General features: G+C 34.6%; 1 protein-coding gene and 1 long non-coding RNA gene across 2 annotated transcripts; both read right to left on the bottom strand.

Moving 5' to 3' along the window:
* Positions 1-11,535: 11,535 nt before the first annotated feature.
* LOC111407529 lies at positions 11,536-13,601 on the bottom strand. Its single transcript, XR_002705125.1, has 2 exons — positions 13,471-13,601; positions 11,536-12,070 (listed from the first exon to the last, which is right to left on the bottom strand). It is a non-coding gene; the product is annotated as an uncharacterized LOC111407529 (long non-coding RNA).
* A 2,605-nt stretch (positions 13,602-16,206) lies between these two features.
* Positions 16,207-17,166, bottom strand: LOC111407528 (thaumatin-like protein). Its single transcript, XM_023037063.1, has one exon. It carries the CDS (start codon positions 17,112-17,114, stop codon positions 16,434-16,436), a length of 681 nt encoding a protein of 226 aa, XP_022892831.1. The 5' UTR covers positions 17,115-17,166; the 3' UTR covers positions 16,207-16,433.
* Positions 17,167-20,632: the final 3,466 nt, after the last annotated feature.

Below are 20,632 nucleotides of genomic sequence, written 5' to 3'. Positions count from 1 at the left end.
TATTTATTTATTTATTATTATTATGATGATGACGACGACGACGACGACGACAGTGTAGACTTAGAGCATGCACTGCATAGCTTAAATTTCATGTCTACGGTTCCAATTATAGAAATTATTTATTATTATGATGATGATGATGATGATGATGATGATGATGATGATGATCTTGTAGACTTAGAGTGCGCACTGCGTAGCTTAAATTTCGTGTCTACGGCCCCTTTTGGATTCGACCTAATAAAAATTATCGTTAATTACCTTTGTTACCAAATTTCTTACTTTTATATATTTTTCCTTTTCTCGTCAACGTTATATTTTCGTTCCATTTACTTACTTTTATTCTTTGAGTAACCTTCTACAAGTTACTAGGTGGCTGAAGTGAATGACAACACCTGATATTGCTAATGAAGATAGAGTCATGATAGTATGAAGTGCCGAAAAGATTTCCGCTGACAATGCACGATCTCTACCTGTATTGTGCAAATGCTAGAAAATTTATAGCCACAACGCATGAATAATCACTTTGTTTTTAAAACAATATTCGCATATATTAAGCATGTTTTAGATGTGTGAAGCCTAATCTAGAGTACACTTTTTACTCATTTATTCAATCGCGGTTTGATGGGTGCTTTTAGAAATTAGCATATGTATTAGGTCACCTTACTATTTTTCTCCTATATATAACGGCCACTTTAAGAAATTAGCATATCCTCCCAAGTTGCATAGAAAATCCACCATGCAAGAGTCAAGAATATAGCACTCGAACCTAGAGATGGATAACGAGTGAAACGAGGGAGACAAACCTGATAGGAGACAGTCATGGACAATTTTTAATCTCATTCAGTCATTTGCTTGTTCGACCAGTCCAAATAGCAATTCTTGTTGCAAACAAGTCTTTTCATGTTCTGCTATTCACCAGCGGTTGATGCGGCGAGCAATTCCGAACCATCTAACAACATGTACTAGTCAAACATTGTCCTGCAAATCCACCATTGCCGACACTGAGAAATATGAGCTTTCCTAGTTGCAGTGGCATCAGTTGCCAACAATCTTACAGTGACTCTGTGAACAAGGAACACAAGCCAGAAGTAGGGTCGAGTTTAGTTAGGGCATCGAGCGTTGAAAGCTTACTATCGACGGCCAACGTTCGTGATAGCGGGGTTGTCTATTAATATTTAATTAAATAATATTCAAAAAATCGTATAGATTAGAACTAGATACACTATTAGAATTAGAATTAGGTACGAACTTTCATTTTGGATGAAAAAATTGTTCCATAATCTGCAAAATGTCCTAATTTATTTTTCAATTAAATAGGTAATATATATTAACAAAATGCCAATATTTAGTTTGCAATTAAAGTTAATTAAACAAGCATTATTATATTAACAAAATTGAAATTATTTATGTGTTTGTATGATTACACTTTTTCGCAATCGATTTTTTGGGAATGAAATATGGAAGCTTTTATTAATTAAATAAGTTTTGATGAAAGATTCCTTATGACACTAAAACCAATTTTTCTACAAATTCATCCACCATTAATCGACCAAACTCTCAAATTAATTGATTAGAGGGGAAAAAAAGAAAAGAAAAGAAAAGAAAAGGGACAAAGCACCAATTAAAATATTTTTATTTACATTAAATCAGTAAAATTGAACATTTATTATTTTGTTAAGTTACATGCTAAAAATCAATTAGTGCCATGATGGTAAAGTGATCAATATGTTTAAGGAAGGTAGTAGGTTTGAATCACCTTCCTTGCATTTATTTTGGTAAAAATTGTTGAAATATAAAAATTATAAAAAATATTGCTCTTGAAAAATTTTGAACACAGGACCTCCAATTCAATGGTGGAAGGGCTAACCAGCTGAGCTACTAGAAATGCTTGTTGTTAATATGAATTATCAAATATATAATCTAAAAATTATATCTATTATCAGAAAAAAAAATTCTCCTCGGCAAATCCAGCTAGGGCAGCCGCCCTAACTCGCCACCACCTAAATCAGCCCCTTGTTCGCACTCCCAAAGTTATAAGAATAGCTAATTTGCTAATATGCACTGAACTATGTAGTATTTGGACACAGGTGTGTGCATTTTGTAAATGAAAAATCGTGCACACACACCTTAAACTGGATCTCATTTCGCACAAGCACTGCAAGAATTCTGCACGAATTCTGAATGTTCTGAGAAAGTTTCAAGAAGAGAAGCTCTGAGCAAGTTTGAATGCTTGATGAGAACCAACTCTTTCATGTGTTTCCTCATAGTTAGACATCTAGGTAATGTTATGCCCTTGCAAGTTCCCTTAGTGGCCACACATTTATTATGCATTTTTTTCCCTTATAAATAATATTTCAGCATGCTTTTACTACTTGAAGATGGCTGGTTTTTTTTTTTTTTTTTGGGCTTCATGTTGGAAATTCAGGCTATTATTTGTGATTCAGGTTGATATTATTACCAAATTGGAGCTAAACCGCATGAACCAACAAAGATAGAGTGCAGAGGCTGTCGACCGACCTTCTCAACTCGGGGTCAATCGAGCACACCTCCAAAGGTTGGTTGACCACAACATGTTCGGATGTTGACATAATCTAAACCACTCAACAACTGAACATCGATTATACTCTTCACTCCGCTTAGCATGTGAAGTAAATTGCCTTGCACATGGGCAAAAACTGTCAAGCACAAAGATGAAAATTGACTGCCTACAAATATTCATCAACAGCATCAAGTATGCTTAATGCTTTTTTTTTTAAACGTAATTTCTTCTGTAATTTTCCTTTTCTCGTCACCATTATCATTTTGCTTCATCCACGTACTTTTATTCCATAGGTAAAATGGGGAGCTAGCCACAACCTTTTGCAAGGAGCTAGGCAGTGGTAGATTCAGAATTTTGAGTCAGCACAGGCGATCGTTGACCACCGATCGTCGGTCCAATAAAATATTACAAGCTCGTTTGATGTCTTTTTTTTGTTGCAAAAAATGCATTTTGGAATAGTGATTGATGGAAAATATGTGGTTAAAACTAAGGATAAATTTTGAATTTGCATTTAATATTATTTTATTAAAAAAATATATGGTTGAAAATAAAATAGAGAAAAATATATTCTGAAATAAATGGGAATCAAACAAGACCTAAAATTTAAATATAACAATTATTTTGTTGAAATTAAACATATATAATTTTGTTATAAGAATAGACCATACTCATCAAATGACATTGTTGCCAAGTTTCGTATAATTCAAAAAAAGAGCATGGGTTAAAATTTTTGTTGTTGCATTAAAACACGCTAAGATTTAAATTATATAAATTTGTTCACACTATTGTCACAATCCATAGAATGGCATGATGGTCAAACCTTTAACTATTCCAGCAAGAGCTCCAAGTTCGAATCCCCATCTCCTCGTTCCGTCAATTTTTGGTAAAAATTACAGAGCTAAAAAAATTGTATTGGTAAAAATTATAGAGCTAAAAAAATTGTACAATAAAAATTTGTTTATAGAGGATTCGAACCTGGGACATGCAAGAAGTAAAAACTAGTGCTCAGCAAGAAGAAATGTTTAGATAGAAAGTGTATTGTTAGAAATATAACCTAAAATATTTATCTATTGTCCAAAAAAAAAAAATGGTTGTCGACGATTCAGCACGCACGACCGTGGGTGAGCGCCAGGTGCTGGATCCGCCAGTAGAACTAGGTGATAGAATGACACAAACTTGTACTGCTAATGGAGATAGAGACATGACAGTATGAAGTGTTTAAAAAATGGATAGTGCTACATGTACCCATTGGTTCACACAATGGGTTACACAATCTGATGTGGCGATATTTTGAGTTTTGAAACTGAAAATCTCGTTAACCCTGAAAAATTGGATTTTTCTTGGAAATGTTAAACCTCGCATCCACCATTTGCCCGCCCATTTCAGACCTTGACTCCATTTGCTCATGACTATATTTCTTCTCAAGGTCATCAAACAACTCAGGATTTAAAGGGCATTCCGAGGAGTGCCATGTTGTTCTAAACAAGTCGAGGTCAGATTCGTCAAAACCCGAGTTGATCAGCACATCAAGAACATAAGAAGCTTCCTAGTCTTCGGCTCCTAATTTATGGTTTTGTTCCAAGTTCATCAACGAATGTTGTGCTACATCTTCCTCACTTGAAATACGTGCACGGACCTCGGGATATTCTCTTGATTCCATCTTGAGGAGCTGCAGCTGCATTCGTAATTCTACGAAAAAGGTATATAGCAATTTATAAAGAAAAACTATTAATAATCAGAACAAAGGAGAACACATGTACTGTACGAATGAGCGTGGATGATTAAACCTCGCATCCACCATTTGCTCGCCATTTTGCCCGCCCATTTCACCTCTCTTCCAAATCCCCCTCTTCCCCCCGCCCTCTCCCCACAAAGGCGACTGAGAAATGGAAAGCTGAACCTAAGAAATTGGATTTTGCTGTAAATGTTAAACTCAATTCCACCATTTGCCTGCTATTTTGCCCACCATTTCACCTCTCTTCCGAATCCCCCTTCACCCCCACACAAAGGCGACTGAGAAATGGAACGAGGGGAAACCTGGCTTGATACCGGTGACGGTGAGTCTGACCTCGTTATCTGCACCGTTCGTGATTCACCCGAAACCCAGTTATTGTAGAGAAGAATATGAAATGGAAGGAGGCAACATCGAGTCCGGCAACAACATGGGTAATATTTCTTTTCTTCCCTGGCATTATTGTTAATCCAAGAATTTGTATTTTTTTGTAATCTTCATATGCCCAGATACCGTAGAGCGTGAAATGATTTTGGCAATTGCACTGGGCACCAACAATTTATTTGCATGATAATTACTTATTCACTTATTTATGACTTTTTATTTAATTATTTCTGGTGAACTAAGTGATAGTTAATCTAGTGTACAATAAGTTAATTATAGGTAAACCTCAATTTAGATGCAGTTTAAGAAATTGAAGTGATAGTTAATCTGATTGATTGTTGAAATTATAGGTAAACCTCAATTTATATTTGCTGCTTACAATAGCATTAATCCATTTGTCGGGCTACTTCTTTATTTTCTTATACATACACAAACTCACATTTACGATCAAAAAAATATATTTATTTGAGTAACATTACTTATAAGTAGGGCTTAAAATAGCAGATTATTGTTCATGTTCACTAATAGGACAGTGCTTAAATTCACTACTGCTTACAATAGCATTTTAGATGTAGTTTGATTGTTGTTCATTCTTAAACCTCAATTTAGGTCCAATTGAAAAAAGGCTTATTTTGATTGTTGTTCATTCTTTACTACAATCATATCCATTACAAAATGTACAGTGTCCCCCTCCAAGAGTTCTTATTTTGATTTGTTGTTCCTCCTGTCATGAATGTAGGTATTTTGGAAATCCCTTCATCCGAAGACGATAATCCGAATGACGTGAGTTTACAAGAAGGAACTGATATTATTGTGCCTAGTGTTAGAATGAAGTTCCAAGATGAGAATGAGGTGTTTGAATTTTACAAGAACTATGCATACCAAGTCGGATTTCCAGTGAGGAAAAGAAATTCAAGGAAGGGTGAGGATGGGGTTGTGCGTTATGTCACTTTCACATGTAGTCGGGAGGGCCGTCGAAGTACTGGCTCAAATTCAATCCTGAAGCCTCGACCAACAATGCAAACAGGATGTAAAGCAAGATTGACAGCATGTTCAGATCTAAGTGGCTTATGGCGTATTAACACTGTTCATCTGGAGTATAATCACAAAACAAGCCCGCCGAAATCAAGGCTATATCGCTGTAATCGAGAAATCAGTGCACGTGTGAGAAGACAGCTTGAAATAAATGACGTAGCTGGTATACCATTACATAAGAGTTTTAACTCAGCCGTGGTTGAAGCCGGTGGTTATGAAAATATTATGTGCATTGAGAAAGATTGTAGAAATTTCATTGATAAAGTCCAACGGTTAAGACTGAGTGAAGGAGATGCTCTTGCAATACAAGCTTATTTTACGAAGATGCAAGCACGCAGTCCTGGTTTCTTCTTTAGCATAGACTTGGATGATGAGGCCCGACTACGGAACGTGTTCTGGGCAGATAACAGGTGTAGACAAGCGTGCAAGGAGTTCGGTGATATAGTTACATTTGACACCACGTATTTGACTAACAAGTACGAGATGCCTTTCGCTCCTTTTGTTGGGGTAAACCATCATGGACAATCAACTCTACTCGGATGTGGCTTGCTATCTAATGAAGACACAAGGACCTTTGTATGGCTATTCGAAACCTAGCTTGAATGTATGCATGCTCAAGCTCCATGTGGGATAATTACAGATCAAGACCGTGCTATGCAAAATGCAATTGAAATCGTGTTCCCGAACACAAAGCATAGATGGTGTCTGTGGCATATTTTGAAAAAGTTACCAGAAAAGTTTGGGGGCCATAGACATAAAGCTTCCATTCTTGCTACCGTTCATGCATTGGTATATGATGTGCAAAGTTGCGAGGAATTTGAACAAGGATGGAATAATATGCTCGCCGAATATGACTTGCTAGAATATGCTTGGTTGAGCAGCCTGTACAATGAAAGAGGTCGATGGGTACTATGCTTTTTGAAAACCTCATTTTGGGCCGGTATGTCAACCACGCAACGGAGTGAAGGTATTAATGCATTTTTTGACGGCTATGTTCATTCGAAAACATCTCTGAAGCAGTTTGTAGAGCAATATGAGCGTGCCTTGAGAAGTAAAGTTGAAAAGGAGTTCCAAGCGGACTTCAAATCATTTTCACAAATGGTCCCATGTGCGACAAGGTACGACATGGAAAGGCAATTCCAATCAGTTTACACCATCGCGAAGTTCAAGGAGTTTCAAGAACAATTTACTGGAAAGATGTATTGTGAAGTCTTAGGACATCATGAGACGCACTTGCATACTACGTACGATGTACGTGAGGACATTATTCTGAACAACTGTATGAAGACAAAAATCTTTAAAGTGTGCTTTCGTAGAAATGAATGTGAGTTTGAGTGTAGTTGTCACCTGTTCGAGTTCAGAGGAATTATTTGCAAGCACGCGGTTACGGTTTTGATTCGAAACCAAGTGCACTTAGTTCCTGAGAAGTACATTATGAGGAGATGGAGAAGGGATGTGAACAGATTGTACATGAGGGTTCCGATTATGTATGATGGTTGGATTAGTACTCCAGACCAAATTAGATATGAGGAAATGTGCAATGCATTTGCGAAGTTAGCGGACATCGTAGCACACGATGAGTCACGGTCACGTGGTATCATGGAATAGATTGAAATCCAAATAAATGATTCTTCCATGTTGAATTATAGTAGCGTGGGCTCTCAACGCTTGGATGAAGCCGAAAAGTGTGCTAGCGGAATCATCTTCGACCCAAAATACACAAAAAGCAAGGGAGCTCCTAAAAAACTTCGCCGAAAGGGATGTCTAGAAGCTGGTTCTAGAAAATCAAAACTCAGTCGAAAGGTATGATTTCGAGCAGAATTCTATAATTTGATAATCACTCTATAGATTGAACTGAGTGTGTTCTCCATGATTTACAGATGGCAAACTCATCTACATCGAACGGGCAAAAAGATAAAGTTTCGTCCTCATTAAACGTTCAGGTGCACTTCTTGCTTTTAACTATTCTTGTATAATGTTCAATGTTCGGTAATGAGTTAAGCTTGTCTTCCATAATGATAATTGGTTGTTTGGAATCAATTTGTATTTGTTTCAAATTGGCAAGATGATTCACGGTTGAAAGACCAGTAGCAGTAGCCATTGGATAAATTATAGCATTTGAATTGATGAGATTTGAAGTCCAAACTCCTTCACATATCATGTTTTCAAGGCATATTTTAGATTTTAAATGTTGTTGGTGTTAGAAAAATTTTTATCTGCCTATGTAATTGGTGTTAGAATAAATTTTATCTATAAGAAACCTTTATAAATTGAAGGTCACTGAGAGCATATTGTATCAATGACTTGCCATACTTCGATGATTTTTTAATGAATTCCAATTTCGCAGGAGATCGGCACGCAGGAGAGCATTGGAGATTTTGATGTAGGGGTTTAAAATTCCAGCTCATTTTTATGTAGGAGTTGTTTTCTGATGTACAGGTTTTAAATCCCAGCATTTTGATGTAGTTGACTGTTGTGAGTTTTAAATTCCAGCATTTGATGTAGTTGACTGTTGTGGAATCTTGGTAATATATTTTTGACGAGTTTTATATTAGGTACAACATTGGTTTTCTTTAATTTAGCATGAGTTTTATATTAGGTAGTATGTAAATAGTAATTTCCGAAAACAAGGAACGTAAAGTGTCCATTGAGTTTCAAACAGGTTGAAGGAGCATTTACTTTCTACAGTTTATCAAATGCAGTAAAAATATAGATTTTAGCATTCTTCGTGAGTTTTTTTATTTACATAAAGGTCAAAGGGATGTTAACATGTTGTCCAAGATGTTTCATTTGCAAACTAATGTAACGAAGACAGGTGCCCTTGAACTTGCCAAGTTCTTTATTGGCTTATAGTATTAGGAATATTGAAGTTCGCTTTGACATGGAACAAGTACTAGGTACTACACCAAAGCTAGCAGAGCTACGTCCAGAAGAGAACATTTAGGTGAGCTTCATGTCTTCTAGGACGAGAATGTTGGAGCTGTAGACCTCGGACCTTTGTGTGGGCATTGTTTTTGTTGGTGAACATTATGACTTGTTTTCATAAGGAGTTCGGGTAATTGTTATTGAGAATCAACTGCCAGAGGGAAAGCTTTTGGATTTTCCTTCCTTCTACTTTGGTTGAAATTACATTGATAAGAATGATAAGTTTAGCCAAAATTGTATCAGATTCTACAGTTACAAGAAACTGTTATCACTATACAGATTAACGAATCTATATTAAACCCAAATTGAAAATTCAATGTGAATAAATTACAGGTGGACAAAAAATTATACATTGTTTATTTACATAAAGGTCAAAGGTATCAAATGCAGAATGCTAAAATAAGATCAACATTGTAAGTACTGCAACGTAATTGGGTAGACAACCAAATAAGCAATGTACTGCAACATGGAATTTGATTGACAACACTTGTAATAGTTCACTACATACATCAAGACAACTTCACAGAAAATGTGCTCCAAAGACAGCCATCACTGCAATTTTAATTACAATAACTCGAAGTTACTCAATTACATATATTTCATTCTACATCTTCCGAAACTCGTTTCCCTTTGCGTATGGTGATGTTGAATGAAATCTCTAAGTTTCTCTCCTCGGTTATTTTTGCACACGTCGTCAACATACGGGACAAATCGTCGACCGGTTCACTTCCGTTGGTAGTGCCACTTGATTGACCTTGCAATGAATACTCTTTATACGGCGCAATGTTAAAAAACTTGAAAAGCCGACAGTTGCAGGTACAACTATGGAACAACAACCCTTTATTATCCGAATTCTTTTCTACCTCCAACCACCTAACGAAGCCCTCGCCACAGTTTGGACATTTAATCTTTTTTGGACATTCCGGCAACATGTGTCCCGCAATCCTACAAGAATGACATAATCCCCTGTTTTGGCCACCCATAGAACAATCCTAATCCAATAAAAACAATTAATCAAGTGACAAAAATATTGAATCTGAGTAAAGAACAGAGACATTAAAAAATTTAATCAAGTGCCAAAAAATGAAATGTACATACTATATATGCTTGCTGAAATAAAAGTAACTGTAACACATGAAAGATGGGCAAAAAGCAGATTACATAGTGCCTTAAATTAACCTTTCATTCTCTTTACATTTGAAGTTTTGAAAGTTCATTCTAACTATACATACAACACATTAATTGAGGTGAATGCAAATAGATATCACATCATTTGGTTTCTATAGCGAAAGAAGGGCCAAATGGAAAGGTAAATAAACAAAATGTCAAANCGTAGAGCGTGAAATGATTTTGGCAATTGCACTGGGCACCAACAATTTATTTGCATGATAATTACGCATTATTCACTTATTTACGACTTTTTATTTAATTATTTCTGGTGAATTAAGTGATAGTTAATCGAGTGTACAATAAGTTAATTATAGGTAAACCTCAATTTAGATGCAGTTTAAGAAATTGAAGTGATAGTTAATATGATTGATTGTTGAAATTATAGGTAAACCTCAATTTATATTTGCTGCTTACAATAGCATTAATCCATTTCTCGGGCTACTTCTTTGTTTTCTTATACATACACAAACTCACATGTTACGATAAAAAAAAATATTTATTTGAGTAACATTACTTATAAGTAGGGCTTAAAATAGCAGATTATTGTTCATGTTCACTAATAGGACAGTGCTTAAGTTCACTACTGCTTACAATAGCATTTTAGATGCAGTTTGATTGTTGTTCATTCTTAAACCTCAATTTAGGTCCAATTGAAAAAATGCTTATTTTGATTGTTGTTTATTCTTTAGTACAATCATATTGTATCAATGACTTGCCATACTTTGCCATACTTCGATGATTTTTTAATGAATTCCAATTTCGCAGGAGATCGGCATGCAGGAGAGCATTGGAGATTTTGATGTAGGGCTTTAAAATTCCAGCTCATTTTTATGTAGGAGTTGTTTTTTGATGTACGGGTTTTAAATCCCAGCATTTTGATGTAGTTTTAAATTCTAGCATTTTGATGTAGTTGACTGTTGTGAGTTTTAAATTCCAGCATTTGATGTAGTTGACTGTTGTGGAATCTTGGTAATATATTTTTGACGAGTTTTATATTAGGTACAACATTGGTTTTCTTTAATTTAGCATGAGTTTTATATTAGGTAGTATGTAAATAGTAATTTCTGAAAACAAGGAATGTAAAGTGTCCATTGAGTTTCAAACAGGTTGAAGGAGCATTTACTTTCTACAGTTTATCAAATGCAGTAAAAATATAGATTTTAACATTCTTCGTGAGTTTTTTTATTTACATAAAGGTCAAAGGGATGTTAATATACCTAAAAAATAATGCCATTTCATTATTGGCCTCTCCCACAGATCTCATTTCCATAGAAGTGAATTTCTTTTCATACATGGTTGGTTAATATGAACATTCACTACAGCATCTCTTGTAAAAAAATGGAATAGTTTTTTCTTTATCTCTTCATCGAGATAGACACGTAAGAGGTTATTTATCCCCTGTTTAAATCCATTATTTAAAAAACTCATTTGGTAGACAGTTGCTGCTTTTTGCACATATAAAGCTAGTCGAATCTTCTCCTGGAAAACTTACCTCAGATTGTAAAGTTAACATGTTGCCCAAGATGTTGCTGGTTTGAGAACAAAAATCTTGAGATCCAGCTGCTTTAAACGGATTGAATTGTTCGCTGTGGGTTCATAAACCTTGTAGTAGAATGTGGGTTCATAAAACTATAGAGGTTTCTGAATGATTGAAGCCTATTTATATAACACTTAGAGATGATTCATTGAAAAATAAGATCAACATTGTAAGTACTGCAACATAATTGGGTAGACAACCAAATAAGCAATGTACTGCAACATGGGATTTGATTGACAACACTTGTAATAGTTCACTACATACATCAAGACAACTTCACAGAAAATGTGCTCCAAACATAGCCATCACTGCAATTTTAATTACAATAAGTCGAAGCTACTCAATTACATATATTTCATTCTACATCTTTCAAAACTCGTTTCCCTTTGCGTATGGTGATGTTGAATGAAATCTCTAAGTTTCTCTCCTTGGTTATTTTTGCACACGTCGTCAACATACGGGACAAATCGTCAACCGGTTCACTTCCGTTGGTAGTGCCACTTGATTCACCTTGCAATGAATACTCTTTATACGGCGCAATGTTAGAAAACTTGAAAAGCCGACAGTTGCAGGTAAAACTATGGAACAACAACCCTTTATTATCCGAATTCTTTTCTACCTCCAACCACCTGACGAAGCCCTCGCCACAGTTTGGGCATTTAATCTTTTTTGGACATTCCGGCAACACGTGTCCCGCAACCCTACAAAAATGACATAATCCCCTATTTTGGCCACCCATAGAACAATCCTAATCCAATAAAAACAATTAATCAAGTGACAAAAATGTTGAATCTGAGTAAAGAACAGAGACATTAAAAAATTTAATCAAGTGCCAAAAAATGAAATGTACATACTATATATGCTTGTTGAAATAAAAGTAACTGTAACACATGAAAGATGTGCAAAAAGCAGATTACATAGTGTCTTAAATTAACATTTTATTCTCTTTACATTTGAAGTTTTGAAAGTTCATTCTAACTATACATACAACACATTAATTGAGGTGAATGTAAATAGATATCACATCACTTGGTTTCTATAGCGAAAGAAGGGCCAAATGGAAAGGTAAATAAACAAAATGTCATAAAATGTCGCTTCTTTCTGTCAAGATCATATACTATCTAAACATAAGTGATGATTTTATTACTTGGCTACTAAACAAATAAAGACACTAATGGCATGTTTTAAGGTGGATTGAATTGAATCAGACAATACAAAAGAAGAAAATAAAGCTAAAATCAAAATCTTGTCAGTATTGTCCAATTGTATCAAGTACTGCATACCAACATATTGTATATGTAATTTAATATAAATGCAAAAAAATTCTATCTAACTGGGGTGTTTGCAATCTAAATTGAAGTGGAACTTTGGTGTAGATGACTGCAAGTACTACATTATATTTTTCTTCAGTGTTTAGATTATGAACTATAAAATCATTTAAACTCGAGATACATTAACACCGGGCAAACCAAGTAAGGATGATATTCAATTGATACGAGGAGAGAACTGCCTTAATATCAATTCAAACACTGGACACAAATTTACTTTTCTCATATAAACTTTGCTTTTATACAAATTCAATAAATAAATCTAAAATTTGCTAAACTCGGCATAAATACAATGAGGAAGACATGAAGTAGCACAAAGGATATGCTTTTGCCATTAAATCACGGCACATAAGAGATATGCACAAGCAAATCAATGTTAATGGACCAAAGTCCTCACTAGACTTCAAAAGATATATATAAACAAAACTATTCAGTGTCGTAATTTTGTTATAAGAATCAGAGTAATTGATAGAAAATGTTCAAATATTATTAGAAATAATTTACCCCAAAACGCGAATATGCAAGAATATACAATCATCATATGACCAAGACATTAAATTATTGCCACTGAAAAGAACATTATAGATCTCGCAAGGAAAAAATAAAAATAAAAATAAAAATAAAAAATTGTAGACCGTCAACTATTCACAGAAATTAAAATAATTCCACACAGACCAAAGAAAAATGCCTTTCAAACTTTTTCAATATTCAATTAACTAAAATGCTTTATTGTAATTTTGTTTTTCTATTTAAGTTTTGAATATTCCGCTTTGTTAAAATAATACCAAAAATGGATATAAAAATCGTTTCAGATCTCAACCTGAAGGAGCTATTTCAAATACTGTGATGCCGTTGTCTTCCCCGTTCTCCTCGCCGTCGGCTAATTGAAGGAAGTCTTCGTCTAGAATACAAATCCACTGTTGCAGAGAGGGATTTCGGCCCGTCGTTAGAGAGAAAGAGAGAGTCTAACAGAGAGATTATGAATTTTCATTGTAAAGTGTGAAAGGTTGAACCCTACCCACAGAGAGACAGAGACGTCTGAAGAGAGAGAAATTGTCAGCATTCACTGTAAATTGTCATTTCTTGTTAAATGAAGAGAGAGGAAAGAGAGCGATATTTTGACCACTGTAGACGTTTTTTTGAATTCAAATGTATCGCCACGTCAGCATTGTGTAAAACATTCGGGATTCGTTTGTGTACATTTAGAATTTTCCTTAAAAAATTTGCACAAACACTGCACGATCTCTATGTGTAGCCCATGTTTGAGTTTTATTCCAATGAAAAATGATTTTTGCAACAGTTTTTATTTTTGTGAAGAATGTATGGTGAAAAATTATGCAAATATTTTGGATTTACATAGAAAATTATTTCATTAAGAGAAAGTATTGTTGAAAATGGGTTTAAGAAAAAAATGATTTTTCAGAAAATGGGGCTCGGACAGGGGAATATTGTGCATTTGCTAATCTGAAATTTACAGCCCCAATGCATCACTTTGTCTTGTGAACGATATTTGCACATGCCAAGTGTTTATGTTATTTTATTTTATTTTATTTTATTTATACTCTGGTGTCCGCCTTACAGCGACTAATCCTGAAGCATACGATCCAACCCCTCTTCACGCAGAGCAGGTAAACTGCTGGTTGTGCCCCAAACTGGCCAGGGTCCAAGAGCTTTCCCAACTGAATTGTCAAAGTGTCGAACGAGTCAAACCCATGTATGCGCATTGCCTTCTAGGAGAACTCCTGCTTTCCAGGAAATATATTGTCTTCCAGGAGAAAGCCTGCCTTCTAAGAGCCCCATGAATCGAATCCGCGACCTCTAAACTGCCCGCCTTGAAGAACTCCGTCCTTTGCCAATTGGGATGTGCTCCTGGGGGCCATACCAAGTGTTTGTTGAATGTGTGGAATCTAACATACTGTACATTTTTCACTAAGTTGCGGTTTGAGGGATATTTAAGAAATTCGCATATATGTTAGGTCATGTTAATATTTTCGTCTTATATAAAAATTATTCAACGAACCTCCATTTTTGTATATCATAGTTAAGATAAAACGAAGGACATGAGTCCAAATCACATTTTAATTATGTTCTTCAATATAGTGCAATTTCAACAACAACCCATTGAGGGTAAAGTAAATTATATTACTTGTTAGGATTGTAAAGACTTGAGATTTTATCTTAAAAGGTCAACCTTATTAAGAGGAGTAGTCCAAGATCTTTTTAAGATGATCAATGTTTCGGTATTTAACTGATGTGAGATTTTTATCCCTTAACATGTTTCCGCAAGATGATGTCTCGTTTGAGCAGATCAATCTTGAAATTTGTGTGCTCATTTTTAGAGTCTTTATCAGATCGAATTGGTCGTTAGAGTTTAATGGACTCTAATACCATGTAAAGACTTGTGATTCCATCTTAAAAGGTCAACCTTATTAAGAAGAATAATCCAAGATATTTTTAAGTTAGTCAATATTTCGGTATTTAATCAATGTGGGATTTTTCTCCCTTAACAAGGTTTACTTTTATTTTCTTATTTTATATTACTAAGTGCACTTAATATACAAATTTATTTAATCATAATAATGAGCTAACGCTAACCCACTAGACTTACGGATTTACTCCTTTTTTAAAAGACAAAGGATAACAAAATTTTGAAAATTCTATTTAAAAGGTAAGATAATTTCGAAATCATGAAATCATTTTGATACTATCAAAAATCGTATATGTTGATTTTCAAGCTTAATAATTGCGAATGAGCACGAACAGAAATTTTTTGTACCCCAAAACAAAAACGTGCGTGTTCTCGTCTTTTCTCCGATACTTAAGTTAGAGAGAGAGAATTTATTCATGAGGTTATAAATTGAAAATTAGATAGATGCATACTTGAACAATGAATTGAGGTCCTGTATTTATTGAGGCAGGTGATTGGATCCTAGAAGGATTAGTCCACCTGCCATCCTTATCTTATTAATTATGTAGGGTGAAGACTTTTAAGTATATAGATAAAGGTCAATACAGGGAGCTACAGTCAGGATCGGAATAACTTCTAGGAGATTTGGGATGAGAGCTCGGAGAAGTCCTTTTATGTCAATGAAGCCCGACCTTGACAAGGCCCGACCTTGCTCTTGAGGCGTTTTAGTGAGGAAATGTTAGGGCTTGGAAGCTCGGGTATGGTGTATGAAGCTCGGGCTCAAGTCTAAGAAATTTCATGCATATCATCTTTCATATTAGATAAGAAGGCCGTAACAGATAATGTACATAATGGTTTTGTATTATTTCACAAGTATAATCAGTAAATAATGTATTACTTTTATATTACTTCATTAAAACGATTTTCTTTATTCCTTAGAATATTTCTAATCATGGATGAGAGAAAACATTGTTATTTTTCTAAGATTATCTCTCGGAAAGGTCTTGAACCAACTGGCCGGCTCGGTCTAATACAGTATGAGCTGTGCCTGCAGGCCAACCTAGGCCTGACATTTTCCAGTTCGGCCCGACCTCATAGAAAAGTACTGGTCTTCCTGGGCACTTCGAATTCATTGTCTTTCATTTAAAATTGAATAGCAAATATTGCATGTAGGGCATTTATGCATAGTAATACTGCTAAAAAAAAGTTGAGTAAAACTTAACTTAGTTACTATATATCAAAAACACAGGTGAACAGGAACCATTTCCAGTCTTATTCTTTAATTTAGACTCTTATTCTATATTTGTATTTCACTGAGATTAATGTTGCACAACACTACATGTGCACCCACTTATACAGCAAATTTAAGAGCTTGATCACGGGCAGAAGACAACACGGTAGTTCGTACCAGCCGGGCAAGTGAACAGGCTTGTCGGATCGTCTTGCGGGTAGCTATAAGCATCCGGGCACCTTTCCTTAAAGAACCTCGACAATGGTGTTGGGCCACAGCTTCCGGGTCCATTGGTGCAACAATATTCATTGGTGTTGAAAACAGTGCACGGGTTGTTACAACCGCCAGGAGTACGTAGTTCACTAGGACATTGCTGGACTATAGGAGCATTGCATACGAGTCGGCGACAGACGTTGGTGGTGGGGCTGAACTCCAACGGGATGTTAAATCCGTCGACATTTGAGATGTCGACAAAGTCCAAGTTATTAGGTTGATTAAGGGCAAATTCGGCTAGGGTATTAGGAGGTCTACCATATCCTTGGCATTCTAATAGCCCGTTACAATCTCCGGTTTCGCATTGGCCACGACCATTTGCGTCGAAGTTACAATTAGTACGCCCCCAGATTCGGGCCTGGGTAGTTCCCGGGGCAACGTTAATATTCCACGATTGGCCTTGGTCAAGTCTTCGACCGCCACCGGGCGAGGCAGCAGCCCAGACAGTGTAGGTACATTGGTTTACAATGTCAAAAGTGGCAGCATGGGTATAGGCAAAGAATGTGATTGCCCAAAGGGACACTAAAAGGGGGAGATTTTTGGAGAAATTCATGTTTGCTGCAATTGTGCTTTGTTATTATGTGTGTTGTTTAAGGAGTTCTATAGCTGGGGGATTATATAGATGAATGGCCGCCTTGATTTTGCGTGTGCATGATGATCTTCTTCATTTTTGCTTAGACATTTCAAAGATATTAATCTTAATTTTTGTCTTTCTTGCATGCATAGTCAAGATGTTTATACTATAGTTTCAATAAAGTTAGGCAAGTGCAGGATAACCCCAAGGGGTTGCGGGTTGCTTAGTAATTACCATTACCTTTCCTTATCATGAATCGCGGAAGAAAGGGTTATCGAACAACGGTTTTGTTAATCGTGCCAAATTGCTTTTGAATATTTTTAAAAATTTTAAATAAGACGATTTAATATAATAGTAGAGCTAGCAAAAATATTTATTTACTTACGAATATTGTGCATGTATACTTTAACAAGAGGGGGTTTTAAATAAATAAATAAATAAAAATACTTAGTCAAGACGATTGCATTTCATGGACTTTCTTAGATGGCATTTCCCATACGATGTTAGATTGCTTACTCTAAGAAGAATTACTAAAATAACAATTCAGATGCTATCTGTATTTTCCTTTCTTCAAGAGGTTAGGCCTGAAATTGACTAATATTACAATCAGAATATGACAATGTTAGGGAACTGAATTTTCAAACAGACTTTTGGACATTTATATTACTAGTCTGTGGAGTAATTTACAAGCAGGCCACATAAGGATGGAAAAATAAATTAAGATGAATAATATAGCCGATAAGAATGTTACATTTAGATGAGATGGGTGTCGAGTTGAGCTAGAAACACCTGGAAGATGGCGAAATTCTGTTTGTAAAATGTACCTTAGGTAGAAATTTAAACAGACTGAACAAATTTAAGCTAAAGCGGAAGTTGGTTAACTCGATCAAATAGTAAAAGTTGTGACAAATGACAAGTAAATTGGGCTATAAATTCAGTGGCCACCCTTTAAATTTATTTATTTATTATTTTTTTTTTAAGACAGAGGAACTTGGTTGATTTTGAATTTGAGAATTAATTATCTCGTATACTCATTTTTAATTATACATTCTTCCAAAAAAAAAAAAAATATTTCATTTTTTCATATTTTCCCCTACCTTTTGACCGAATATTCCGAAAAAATAAATAAACTTTTCAGTGAATTGCTTCTCAAAAAGTCTTTATCTAACAAGTGCAATATTATGACGAATCTTAAATTGGGATCTCGGATATTCAAACGATTTTTTATAGTTCATATGTTGGCCTTCTCACATAGAGAATATGTGTTATGTATTTTTGACATATTACGTTACGTTGTTATACAATAATAATTTGTTTTAAAATTTCAAAAATAAAGTTATAATTAAGTTTTATTAATTAATTAAATAAATAAAAATAATTTATAAATCAAATATATTAACGTCACAATATTAAAACAATTACATATTAGTTACAATCATAAAACGCTACAGTCGCAAATCACAAATTTTATAAGTCCGAACTATTTATCAATCACAAATTATCAAATTAATTAATCACGTATTATTTCACAAGCACAAATTAAAATTTTTATAGGTCACAACTTATTTATCGGTCACAAATTTTTAAATTAATTAATAGGTCACGTATTTTTTATTAGTCACAAATCACAAATTTTATAAATCGCAACTTATTTTACGGTAAAAAATTAGTCAAATTAACTAGTACAACTTAACAAATTATGAGTCATGATTACAAATTTATTCACAAAATCACATTTTGAAGTCACATATTATTCGCAAATTATCTATTTTATTAGACATATTACATATTGGTCACAACCATCAAAATACTTGGTAACAAGCATTTTTCGTCTCACGCCATTCCCAATCCAATTGACACCAACCAAACGTTGCACCACCCACGACCACCGCTAGCGCCTAAACACTTGCACCACTATCACCTACACCATCGTTGCCAGTACTACTATCATCTCACCACAACTACAAGCACCACCACCACTATTGGCAAACCACCAACAAAAATCACCTCAAAACTTTGACTACACAGTAGATCGGAGGAGGAAGGAAACGTCGTGTCAACAATGGCCTTCTGATGGCGGTTTATGATATAGAGAAGAGAGAGGGAGATGATTAAGGTTTTGGAAGTGAAATGTGATGGGTTGTGTGGAATGGGATGGGCATGTAGATTAATTTAAGCTTATTATATTATTATTATTATTAAAATTTTGAACTATCACCTTATTTTTTAATAAAAAACTTTTAAACTCGATTTTTGAATTTAAAAATTAAAAAACATGTATGGATATAATTTCCACATAATAATATTCTATTCATAGTTATTTTTATAGAGAATATATTCTATTCAATGTTATCATATATCCTGGCACGACGAAACAAGATTAGCCCATGGACTTGGATGCCGAATGCATCTAATGCCATATGCATGCCTTGTGGATTTCTCAACTGGGATTCTAATGGATTTTAAAATATTATAAATTTTAATAAATTTTTTAGATTCTCATATAATCCATAAGAATTTCATTAAAAATGACAAAATCTCAAAAAAAATTATTATGTGAATTTTAAATTTGAAATCCATCCAAAACTCTTGCAATTCCTTTATTAATAAAATTCTTGTACATTCACGAGTTATTAGTGACACCTAGATTTTAATAGAATATATTAGATTTCATTGGAAAAACTTGAATTTATAAAAACTTTTAAAATTCTTTAAAATCTCGAGGATACCCTACAATTAAAAAAAAAAAAAAAAAGCCCAGTGGTGCAAAGGACATGAGTGATGTTATCTCACGCCTTGCTGGCAGCCGCAGTGTGGGAGATTGATTCCTGAGACATGGAATTGGACTCCTTGTAGGAGCAGTGTACAGATAGCTCTTGTTCCATGACTTGTTGGGACACATCCCACGATTTACCTCCCTCACAAAGTTTTAGGGACGGGGCGGTGGGAGCCCTCAAGGTTGGGGTTCAACCTTTTTTTTTTTTTTTAACGAACATTAACGAAAATGGTGAAAAGCTAACGGACTAAAAGGAAATTCAGAAGTCCATAGTCTAAGTAAACCGTAACAAACATTCTTATTAGAATTAAAAAATTAGAAGAAATAAAATGATTTGACAGATTAACATAAAAAATCAATAAACAAAGCAGTATAAACATGTAATAATGAGAAAATGAAATTTAATAACGGTTTTTACTATATATAAATCTGCTGTGTATGATGATGTAAACGCTGTGAAATTGACATTTTGGTAACATTTCACCTAAACATAGTGATTTTTTATGTTAACGTATTTTCTAGATAGTTTGTCGGCATTATATTTTTGTTGAAGTCAAAATTTAAATAAATGTGTCATTTTTTTTATAATCTAATCTTTTAAATATTTCAATACAATATCAAAACTAGCAAAGATATCGCGTCCATCTGGTAACTTTAAATTTATAAATTTGTACACATCCCTGCTTCTTGATAACTAAAAAGGAATTGACCTCCATGGGAC

This window comes from Olea europaea, chromosome 13 (genome assembly GCF_002742605.1).
Source record: "Olea europaea var. sylvestris chromosome 13, O_europaea_v1, whole genome shotgun sequence".
Classification (NCBI taxonomy): domain Eukaryota; kingdom Viridiplantae; phylum Streptophyta; class Magnoliopsida; order Lamiales; family Oleaceae; genus Olea; species Olea europaea.
The sequence above is the reverse complement of the archived record's forward strand: the minus strand, read 5'-3'. Positions and strand labels throughout refer to the sequence as shown.

Excerpts from the sequence above, each read along its gene's own strand:
- LOC111407528 (XM_023037063.1), bottom strand. The coding sequence starts at position 17,114 with ATGAATTTCTCCAAAAATCTCCCCCTTTTAGTGTCCCTTTGGGCAATC.